Genomic DNA, 12,634 nt, shown 5'->3' on the forward strand with positions numbered 1-12,634 from the left:
ATTTAAATCAAAAGGAATGCAAATTCTGAAAGTAATATGAGTTTTTTTTTCAAATTAGGAAGTCAATGATATTTGATTGAATATGATGAAATTGCATTTAGATTATCAGATAGGATGATGAGTCGGTGGAGTTTTTGAATAGAAGGTCAGGGCCATTGAACTTGGCAAGGTTTCAAGTATAATAGAGACTTACCAACAGTGAAGGTAACTCGTAATATCTCCCCATTTGTTAAGTGCAACAAACAAATGAAGCAATTCCAGCATTTGCAACTAAGTTATTGAAAGATTGATCTAAAGGAACAAGTTATCTAAGAAATGAATTGCTTCCTTCCATTTGAAAAGAGTTGAGCTTGAAGCATTGTTAACAGTTTAGTGCAGCTTCAGAACCTGTATCCACAGTAGTGAAAACCAAATATGAGCCTTTAAGAGTAGCAGCAATATATATTTTAACAGCAAAAGTGAATTATCTTCATCTCTATCATGCAAAACACCAATCAGAGAATGAGGTTATTAGAAAAGACTGACAATCTTGAGTTTCTGATATTATGCTATCTAAGTGATGGAGAATGTTGGTTTCTAATCAGCATTGTTAAATTGATATTAAATGTCCCCATAGACCCAAATGCTACATGTCAGTTGTAAAGCATTTAAGAAGGCTGATAATAATATATGCTAAACTCCACCAAATTCATAGACATATATATACCAAGATTAATGTACTAGCTATGAAACCAATTCATGGGTTATGATTTATATCAATCCATTGAATCACAATTTGACACTCAAAAGGATTATTCATACAAATTGTGATTCAATCAATGGACAAATTGTTATTGAAACTAACTAATGGCAACATGATATTTCAAATGCCAGTACCAAAAGAAAATATCACTTAAAAGGTTGACAAAAACTGTAGAATTTAGGTAAAAGGCCCAAGTGGAATAATAAAAAAAAGTGAGTGTCCAATTAGGTAGTAACCAATGGGCTGATAGAGCTTAGGAAGCACCGGGCCGTAATCCTTCCACTGCAAGGAGAGGGAGGTGGTTGCTGCTCTGTGAAACCAGCCTGGCGCTATGCCCTCCACTCTAAAGGTACACAGGCCCGAGCCTTCGCTCAAGCCCGTGGCCCTAACTCATCGCTTGGAACGGGCGGGCCAGCAATTAGCAACCCAGAACCCCACCCAATTGATCAAACCCATTATCCAATCACATTAATGCCCCCGCTTGAGTTACAGGCCCATGCTACTGAGCCCGGCGATTATAGGTTGAATTCTACTCAATTATATTCAGAACATTACCTTTTTAATCTATCAATGTGGGAGAATAATGTCCTCCCTCCTTCCTACTTGTACCCTGCTGACAAGTTCTTCAATAAACTATTATGTGCAAAGAATGAGGTATTGATACTAACTCATAATTCCACTTTCTACCCACAAAACGAAACCAAAGATCCTAAAAATTACCAGAATCAACATCCCCGGAGGCAAGTTTAACCAGCCCTTTAATCACTTTAGAACGAGCATGTAGATCTTCTGAACAATATTCAGCTCCATGTTGAAGTCTGATAGAATCTAAGACTTGCAAGCATACATTTGCAACCATTGATGCAGTTCCATCCTATTAAATGTATCATAAAAAGATCACAAAATGTTAAAAAAAACAAAAATTGATTTGAGCATTATAAAGCCGATAAAATTACATTCTACTACCATTAGACAATATGAAAGACACCTGACCCAGCTCCAAATATAATCCAGCCAATGCTTCAGCATCAGTAACTTCAATAGATAGAAAAAAAAAAACCTCAAAATACCCAGTCTTGTTCTTAAAACAAGATAAAATCAAAAGTATATACCTCTATCACGCATAAAGGAAATTGAAAGTTTTTCCATGTCTTGAAGCTTCTCAATAGCTTGGAGGGAATTTTCTCTGGAATGAATCATTGACCAATTCAATTGAGAGACAGAGATAGGGTAAAGAAAAGAAGAAGATGAAAACAAATGGAAACAACCTTTGTGATAATAAGGTAGACATGGATAAAAGAACGGTTCCTTTTGAATTGTCATCTGATTGAGTAGACAGGCACTGTTCTAGGACAAGTTGAGCTTGTGCAAATGATTCATCTGCAAAAGGGTTCATTCAAATAACTGAATTGAGTAAGTTCAGACAAGTTAGGAATTATAGTAAAGAACAAAGATTACCAGTTTTTTGAGATCGAGCGAGGGATAACTAATCATCTGTATGGAAACTGGGTTAATATTGTACTCATTAGAAGATATCAACGATGACGACAATGATTATGATTATGCTACTGCTGCATGATTAAGATATCTATCTATCTATCTATCTATCTATCTATCTATCTATCTATCTATCTATCTATCTATCTATCTATCTATCTATCTATCTATCTATCTATCTATCTATCTATCTATCTATCTATCTATCTATCTATCTATCTATCTATCTATCTATCTATCTATCTATCTATCTATCTATCTATCTATCTATCTATCTATCTATCTATCTATCTATCTATCTATCTATCTATCTATCTATCTATCTATCTATCTATCTATCTATCTATCTAACTATCTATCTATCTATCTATCTATCTATCTATCTATCTATCTATCTATCTATCTATCTATCTATCTATCTATCTATCTATCTATCTATCTATCTATCTATCTATCTATCTATCTATCTATCTATCTATCTATCTATCTATCTATCTATCTATCTATCTATCTATCTATCTATCTATCTATCTATCTATCTATCTATCTATCTATCTATCTATCTATCTATCTATCTATCTATCTATCTATCTATCTATCTATCTATCTATCTATCTATCTATCTATCTATCTATCTATCTATCTATCTATCTATCTATCTATCTATCTATCTATCTATCTATCTATCTATCTATCTATCTATCTATCTATCTATCTATCTATCTATCTATCTATCTATCTATCTATCTATCTATCTATCTATCTATCTATCTATCTATCTATCTATCTATCTATCTATCTATCTATCTATCTATCTATCTATCTATCTATCTATCTATCTATCTATCTATCTATCTATCTATCTATCTATCTATCTATCTATCTATCTATCTATCTATCTATCTATCTATCTATCTATCTATCTATCTATCTATCTATCTATCTATCTATCTATCTATCTATCTATCTATCTATCTATCTATCTATCTATCTATCTATCTATCTATCTATCTATCTATCTATCTATCTATCTATCTATCTATCTATCTATCTATCTATCTATCTATCTATCTATCTATCTATCTATCTATCTATCTATCTATCTATCTATCTATCTATCTATCTATCTATCTATCTATCTATCTATCTATCTATCTATCTATCTATCTATCTATCTATCTATCTATCTATCTATCTATCTATCTATCTATCTATCTATCTATCTATCTATCTATCTATCTATCTATCTATCTATCTATCTATCTATCTATCTATCTATCTATCTATCTATCTATCTATCTATCTATCTATCTATCTATCTATCTATCTATCTATCTATCTATCTATCTATCTATCTATCTATCTATCTATCTATCTATCTATCTATCTATCTATCTATCTATCTATCTATCTATCTATCTATCTATCTATCTATCTATCTATCTATCTATCTATCTATCTATCTATCTATCTATCTATCTATCTATCTATCTATCTATCTATCTATCTATCTATCTATCTATCTATCTATCTATCTATCTATCTATCTATCTATCTATCTATCTATCTATCTATCTATCTATCTATCTATCTATCTATCTATCTATCTATCTATCTATCTATCTATCTATCTATCTATCTATCTATCTATCTATCTATCTATCTATCTATCTATCTATCTATCTATCTATCTATCTATCTATCTATCTATCTATCTATCTATCTATCTATCTATCTATCTATCTATCTATCTATCTATCTATCTATCTATCTATCTATCTATCTATCTATCTATCTATCTATCTATCTATCTATCTATCTATCTATCTATCTATCTATCTATCTATCTATCTATCTATCTATCTATCTATCTATCTATCTATCTATCTATCTATCTATCTATCTATCTATCTATCTATCTATCTATCTATCTATCTATCTATCTATCTATCTATCTATCTATCTATCTATCTATCTATCTATCTATCTATCTATCTATCTATCTATCTATCTATCTATCTATCTATCTATCTATCTATCTATCTATCTATCTATCTATCTATCTATCTATCTATCTATCTATCTATCTATCTATCTATCTATCTATCTATCTATCTATCTATCTATCTATCTATCTATCTATCTATCTATCTATCTATCTATCTATCTATCTATCTATCTATCTATCTATCTATCTATCTATCTATCTATCTATCTATCTATCTATCTATCTATCTATCTATCTATCTATCTATCTATCTATCTATCTATCTATCTATCTATCTATCTATCTATCTATCTATCTATCTATCTATCTATCTATCTATCTATCTATCTATCTATCTATCTATCTATCTATCTATCTATCTATCTATCTATCTATCTATCTATCTATCTATCTATCTATCTATCTATCTATCTATCTATCTATCTATCTATCTATCTATCTATCTATCTATCTATCTATCTATCTATCTATCTATCTATCTATCTATCTATCTATCTATCTATCTATCTATCTATCTATCTATCTATCTATCTATCTATCTATCTATCTATCTATCTATCTATCTATCTATCTATCTATCTATCTATCTATCTATCTATCTATCTATCTATCTATCTATCTATCTATCTATCTATCTATCTATCTATCTATCTATCTATCTATCTATCTATCTATCTATCTATCTATCTATCTATCTATCTATCTATCTATCTATCTATCTATCTATCTATCTATCTATCTATCTATCTATCTATCTATCTATCTATCTATCTATCTATCTATCTATCTATCTATCTATCTATCTATCTATCTATCTATCTATCTATCTATCTATCTATCTATCTATCTATCTATCTATCTATCTATCTATCTATCTATCTATCTATCTATCTATCTATCTATCTATCTATCTATCTATCTATCTATCTATCTATCTATCTATCTATCTATCTATCTATCTATCTATCTATCTATCTATCTATCTATCTATCTATCTATCTATCTATCTATCTATCTATCTATCTATCTATCTATCTATCTATCTATCTATCTATCTATCTATCTATCTATCTATCTATCTATCTATCTATCTATCTATCTATCTATCTATCTATCTATCTATCTATCTATCTATCTATCTATCTATCTAAAGGAATATGAGGAGTCGTAGCTTCTTCAACTAGACTTCATTCATTCATTTATTTATTTTTGGGCGGTTATACATGATTGCTCACATTTTAAAAGAAAGCCACAAATTTATTATTTAATGTATATTCCAGGAGAAAGTTTTTGATTTGATATTTCATATTTTTATATGTATTTCTCAATATTTGTATAAATTTCTCGTTATATACATTTTTTTTCGTTTTTATCAAACATCGGTTAATGATAATTTTAACTGCCGCTTAAAATATTTGATAATTCTTTCGACACAGTTTCATTGGTTTGTTCGATTTGTTCTACTTCAATACTTAGCGTTCTACACAACATCATTCGACTTGTTATATATATATTTCCCAAAGAAATAATATCACTTGTATGTTATTTGACTAACCATGTTTCAATTTCTTACCATAGACTCAAGTATTGTCTCTCAGGACAATTTATAAACTCTGCTAGGTTCATACTAATAAATATAGGTTAAGAGTAGAAAACATAAAGACCATTAAATTAAATTAAAACAATAAATAAAATAAATGTTATGTATAACTAAATCTGAAAAATGAAATACCTTGAGTTAGGGTTTGAGAGATGATTTTTACCAGAAAGATTTGAGAGAGAAAAATAATTTGAGGATTATAGCGGATTTTGTGTTTGAGATTGTATTATACTATCAAATATATTTTTTTTTCTCTCCTACACATCTGGCAAATCAAGTACGATTTGTGTTCTTGTTTTTACTATTCGCGGCCCCTATCATTCCTCATAAATGTAATATGTAATGTATTTTTTGTTTTCTCTCATGAGTGAGTTTCATCCACCTTTTATTTTTCAAAATGTTGATGACCTAAATTTTAAACAATGACAACTAACGTTTTGTTTCAACTTGAAACATAAAATAACAACATAGAACTAGAACATATTTATCGTAATAAATATTTATTCAAAATAAATATGAAGCATAACACTATCAATAAGGAATCTAAATTGGGAGCAATAAATTAAATATTGTTGCAGATTTTTTTCATATGCACATAGTTGTTAGTTAAAACATAAACTAAAAAAACAATAGTTAAAAGTTCGATTATATATATATATATATATATATATATATATATATATATATATAAAATGATGCTTAATTTTTAAAGTGTCCGGATTGTCGGGTCGAGAACTGTGGTTAATTTGGATATATATATGTGAGAGTAAATTGATACTTGGGTCGGATTGTGGATTGACATGCCCATAAACTTAAAAATAAAATTAAAAAAACTATAAGTATGGTTCAAACTTGTAACCCAACAAAACATATACAACCTTTTAACCAATTAAGCTAATAACACTCTATATTTTAAATTCAACACCAAATTTAATAAATGCGAGATAATTTAACAATATAAGTTCAACTTTTTAACTAACTTTAATATAATGATGCTTAATTTTTAAAATGTCCGGATTACCGGACCGAGAGCTGTGGTTAATTTGGATATATATGTGAGAGTAAATGAATATTTGAGTCGGATTGTGAATTTACCCGCCCATAAACTTAAAATGGTTAAGAATAAAATTAAAAATGCTATCACATTTTTACCGTGATATTTTTTTGACGATTTTTTATATCATTATTCGTGCAAATGCACAGAATACATGCTAGTTTTATTAATTTAGCGAGGTATTATTATATTGATAAATTAATAATTTATTAATTTAAAAAAGTTTTATGTATAACTTTTAAATTTTCAAGTCTAATGTACTAGTTACAATATATATTAGTTATATTAGTTATGAAAAAATAAACTATAAAAACAAGTTTCAAGTCATATTCTATGAATGTATATTCATAAATTAATTGAATTTGTCAAATTCATTATTTTTGAATAAGTAAAAAGTTAGTTTATGATACCAAAAAATTGGTACAATAACGTAGTACATTAAATATGGTTAAAAATTGATCACTATAGATTTAAAGATAACTCAATACATATTTGAAGTTAAAAAAAATTCAAGTGACTATAGATTCATTTTTTACTAGACAATCTTAGTTTCGTTGGGACCCATATATATACTAAGATTTCAAAAAGTTATTATCTTATCATTTTATCGATTGTGGTCCAATTTTGTACTAGTCCTAAGTTGGAACTAAACAAATTATTAATTTTATCGAGATTAGTAATTTATCGAGTATTAATTTATAGAAGTTTTACTATAATTAGTAAACATCTTATACAATATAAATTCATTATATTTTAAAAGTGTCAAACACTCCAACTAAACTAAACTAATAAAATCCACAAAATAAGTTAAAACTAATTTATGGAGAAAAATAAAAACCCTAAACAAATATAAAATTTTAAGTTCAATTATAACGCCAAAAATTGACCCTTCCTCTCGAGTGAGACGAGAAACCAAAATGGTAGGCTTGACTAGAGTGCATTTAAAAATATTGATTTAGACTAGTTTTGACTTTTTTAGAGTCGCCACCTAATTTACTTTTCGAGAAATTATGAAAAAAAATATTTTGCATGTTCAAACACATTTGAGAGATTTTGTTCATGGTTCAGTGCTTGGTTATACGTGAGAAATAGCTCACGCACTATGTCTCACGTGTCTGTCACATTACAGTCTCTACTTTAAACTTTTGGTCATTTAAAAGATTATTATTTTATACCTTATTTATTTATCCAATCCTAAGGCATGCATCTAAAAGTAATTCAAGCATAAACATGTGTCTAGTTTTGTATCATTCTGTTTCTAGGGCATGCGTCTATGTCATTGTATTAAATCTAAAACATAATTAAATAAAACAAAATGCTAATACATGTGAGTAGGGGTGGCCAAAAAATCTGATCCGAAATACCCGATTCGTTGATTCGGTCGATCCGATCTGAAAAAATCAGAATCCGATCCGATATTTTTTACCGGATTTCCGAATCGGATACGGATCGGGAAAAAAAATCGGATACCCGAAGCCGATCCGATGAGTTTTAAAATTAAAAAATAAAATAACATATTTATAAAAATTACAAACCCTAAGGTCCTAAACAATAGTTAGTCAATTTTTATTATTTGTCTAAAATAGTATTTTGGTAATTTTCAACTAACAACATCAGTCATTTAAAATAATTCTATGTTTACCCAAACAAAAATATTATTAAATAATTAATTATCAAACAAGACCTAGCTAATTTCCATTTGGTGGACCAATATCTTTTTGTTTAAAAAAAAATTATTGATTTCATTTTGGCATTTGAATTATATTTTTGATATGCATTACAATTATGAGTTAAATTCATAACTAATATCCTTAATAGAACGTTTATATTTTCTAACATATGAAAAATTTAGAAATATGAAAAAAATCGGATTGGTAGGTATCCGACTGACCGATCCGATCCGATTTAGTGTTTTTAAAATCACCCAGACCCCTATCCAAACGGGGCCACTATAATGTTCTTTTAAGGTGAAGGTTGTGTAATGTCGGATAAATCGATGTGAATATTGGTAATATTGGTCTGTTTGGTAAATATTGGTCTGTCTGGGACCAATGTTCTCGGACATGGCCATGTTTTGGACCATTTCTGATGCCAATATGAAATGGTCATTATTCTTTTTGTTAATACAGTTTGTCTCTTATTCTTTAGCTTCATGAATCCTGAAGTTGAATACACGATGCTCAAATTCCCAGTATTGGAATGACTTTTTTCTTCTAAAAAGGAGCTTTGTGATTTTTTACAACGCATATGCCCAATCAAAGGATTTTGGCATTTCTAAACTAGGAGAAAGGAACGGTCCAGATGGTAAACAAAAGTGGTTCTCCATCGCTTGTGCCAATAATGGTGCATTTTCTACAAAGGGAAAAAATATTTTACAATGCAGACCTTCCACTAAGACGAACTGTAAGGCTAAGATAAATGTTACAGTTCAGAATGAAGGTGATGTTGAGATAACTAGTGTCTTCCATAACCATAACCATATCTTGAGTCCTGGAAAGTCTAGACATCTTAGATCTTACAAGGTTCTAGATCCAAGTGCGAAGAGAATGAATTTAAACGACGAAGCTGTAATTACTTTGTCAAAAACATATCAATCACTTGTAGTTGAAGCTGGTGGATATGATAATATGACTTTTGGTGAGAGAAGCTTCAAAAACTATATTTTAGAAGTTAGGCGGTAGGAAATGGTGATGCTGAAGTGCTATGTTAATATTTTACTGAATGCAAAACAGATATTTAATTTTTTTTTTATGTATATGATGTGGACAAGGAAACCGGATAAAGAATATCTTTTGGGCTGATGGAAGATGCGGAGCTGCATACGAGTACTTCTCGGATGTCATCACATTTGACACAACATATTTAACATAACATTATGGTATGTCATTTGCTCTTTTTATTGGTGTTAATAATCATGGACAATCAATTTTGTTAGGATGTGGCTTACTGTCTAGTGAGGATACAGAGTCATTTATTTGGATTTTTAAAGCATGGGTGACATTTATGAATAGACGTGCTCCAAAGGCAATAAAAGACATGTTCATTATGAAAGTAAAAAAAATAAATTCAATAACATTGTCTACAACTCAATCACAATCCAACAATGTGAAGGTAGTTGGCTGAAAATGATTGATGAGTTTCAGTTGCAAAACAATAATTGGTTGAACTCCTTGCACGTATAACGTAGAAAATGGATTCATGTGTGTATGTTTTTTTTTTTTTTCATTTTAAAACATCCCTAAGATAAATTGTTATTGAAACTAACTAATGGCAACATGATATTTCAAATGCTAGTACCAATTAAAGAAAATATCACTTAAAAGGTTGACAAAAACTGTAGAAGGTAAAAGGCCCAAGTGGGTAATAATAAAATCCTTCCACTGCCCGTCAGCAATTAGCAACACAGAACCCCACCCAATTGGTCAAACCCATTATTAAATCACAGTAATGCCCCTGCTTGAATTACAGGCCCATGCTACTGAGCCCAGCGATTATAATTTGAATTCTAATCAATTATATTGATAACATTACCTTTCTAATCTAGCAATGTGGGAATATTGTCCACCCTCCTTCATTTGCTTTTTGTACCCTACCCAGCTGATTTGCTAATTTACAATACATGAAATTCAAACAGCTAAGGCATCCACTCCCCCATATTATTAGTCCTTTATGTACAGCATCCATTGCCTTCTGGTCTCAATATACCACCAAATCCATGAACAAAGTTAAGGGATCCTTAAAAAGAAAAAAATACGTGTTCTTGAACGCTAATCTGTGATAAAACCCATGGGTTATGGTTTTGAGAATTCGTATGAGTGAAAAATAAGAAAACATAGGCTACCAATTGAATTAGAATAGCTCGCCCAAACAAAAGGGGTAGCAAAGGAGGTCATTATTATTTTGTACAAAATCCAAAATGAGAAACTGTAATAGATGGAGGGAGAGCTATTGCATTGCTTCAGTATAATTTTCAAAATTGTATCTCTGTAGTTACTTGAGAATTTTGTGAAGATAAATGTTTGCAAGACTATATATATGGAAATTATGATTGCAGAGTCAGAACTTATACATACATACAGTGCCACAGTTTTGTCATCAATCATGCATCATCCAATCAATAATAAATGTCCAATAATAGCTACAAACAACGAAGGAAAACAAATTAACATCGGCTACGGAATTCAAGTTAGTAGAAGACGCTACCTAAACCCTAAGCAATCTCATTATTGGCGCCAAAACTAAGAAGAATATTCATTGAAGCTAGTTAATATATAGAACAATAAAGAAACTTCATCTGATGAAGCACGTACAGTGGTTAAAAATGGATCGCTGTTACAGTTTTGTCATCAATCATCATCATCATCCAGTATCTAATAAAAGTATCTATCTATCTACAATTAAACAACGAAGGAAAACAAAAACAAATTAACATCTTCGGCTACAGAATGAATTCAAGTTGTAGTAGTCTCCAAATGGAGATAAACCCTAAGCAACAAGTATTGGCGCGAAAACTATGAAGAATATTGATTGAAGCTAGCTAATATATAGAATAGTAATGAGGAAACTTCCTTTTTCGGTCGATTATCTGTCCCGACGAATGCAGCGACGTCAGAGAACTTGATCAAAGGCTGAATAAGGCGGCAACGAGAAGACTGGGGAACATGGATGATAGATCCACTGCTACGAACAACTAAAACAGGAACAAGTTCGCTCGCTGCTTCTCTATATATATATATTAGAAAAATGATAGAGAGCGCGACTTGAGACAGCGAATGATCCAGACTATGTCAACCCGTGGGTTGACAGGTAGAATATTCTCTATTCTTATTAATTATTTTCTCTCTCTTATTATTAATTATTTTATCTCTCTTCTTATTAAATAATTGAAAAATGATAGAGAGCGAGACTTTAGACAGCGACTTGGAGAGCGATGCCTACGTGGGTTGACAGGTATCTCTCGTTTTATTAATTATTTTCTCTCTCCTCTTATTAAATAATTTTTACCCTATAATTCCAGCGACTGGCTAGCGATCGTCTGCGGACAGGGTGAAATTAAAAAAAATTTAATAATAATAATTAAGACAATAGAAAAAATAAATGAATTGAAAAGTCATAAAAATAAAATAAAAATAAAAGAGATAAATTCATAATTCAACCATAATATTAATTAGGGTTTAAGGTTTAGAATTTAGTATTTAGGTTTTAGAGTTTAGAATTTAGAGTTAGGATTTAGGGTTTAGGATTTAGAGTTTAAAGTTTATGGTTTAGGGTTTAGGACTTAGGGTTTAGGATTTAGAGTTTAATAAGAGAGAAATTATTTAATAAGAGGAGAGAGAAATTAATTAATAAGAGGAGAGAGAATATTCTACTAAACGTGTTTTAATTATTATTATATTTTTATTTATTTATTAATTCCACCTGTCAACCCACGTATGCATCGCTCTCTCCAATCGCTGTCTCACTGTCAACCCACGTATGCATCGCTCTCTCCAATCGCTGTCTCACAGTCGCGCTCTCTATCATTCCTCTAAATAATTTCTATAAAACTAAAAAAATATTAATAAGTCATTAGAAAAAAATAATAAAAAAGAAAAGAAAAAAGAAGCCATAAAAAATAAATAAATAATATTTAATAAATAAAGGAATTGAAAAGTCATAAAAATAAAAGAGATAAATTCATAATTCAAATGATATTAATTAGGTTTAGAATTTAGGATATTAATTAGGTTTAGA

At 29.8% G+C, this 12,634-nt stretch overlaps 1 protein-coding gene across 2 annotated transcripts; it reads right to left on the minus strand.

Annotated features, from left to right (window-relative positions):
- Window positions 1-1,089: 1,089 nt before the first annotated feature.
- Window positions 1,090-2,163, minus strand: LOC124917232. 2 transcript variants are annotated; one of them, XM_047457703.1, is made up of 5 exons: window positions 2,011-2,163; window positions 1,855-1,928; window positions 1,709-1,777; window positions 1,463-1,616; window positions 1,090-1,352 (listed from the first exon to the last, which is right to left on the minus strand). In XM_047457703.1, the coding sequence occupies exons 1-5, from the start codon at window positions 2,063-2,065 to the stop codon at window positions 1,342-1,344; spliced, it is 363 nt and encodes a 120-aa protein (XP_047313659.1). In that variant the 5' UTR covers window positions 2,066-2,163; the 3' UTR covers window positions 1,090-1,341. The 2 variants fall into 2 exon arrangements, with proteins under 2 accessions (XP_047313659.1, XP_047313660.1); XM_047457704.1 differs by having other exon boundaries at window positions 1,090-1,375.
- Window positions 2,164-12,634: the final 10,471 nt, after the last annotated feature.

This window comes from Impatiens glandulifera, unplaced genomic scaffold (genome assembly GCF_907164915.1).
Source record: "Impatiens glandulifera unplaced genomic scaffold, dImpGla2.1, whole genome shotgun sequence".
NCBI classification, from domain to species: domain Eukaryota; kingdom Viridiplantae; phylum Streptophyta; class Magnoliopsida; order Ericales; family Balsaminaceae; genus Impatiens; species Impatiens glandulifera.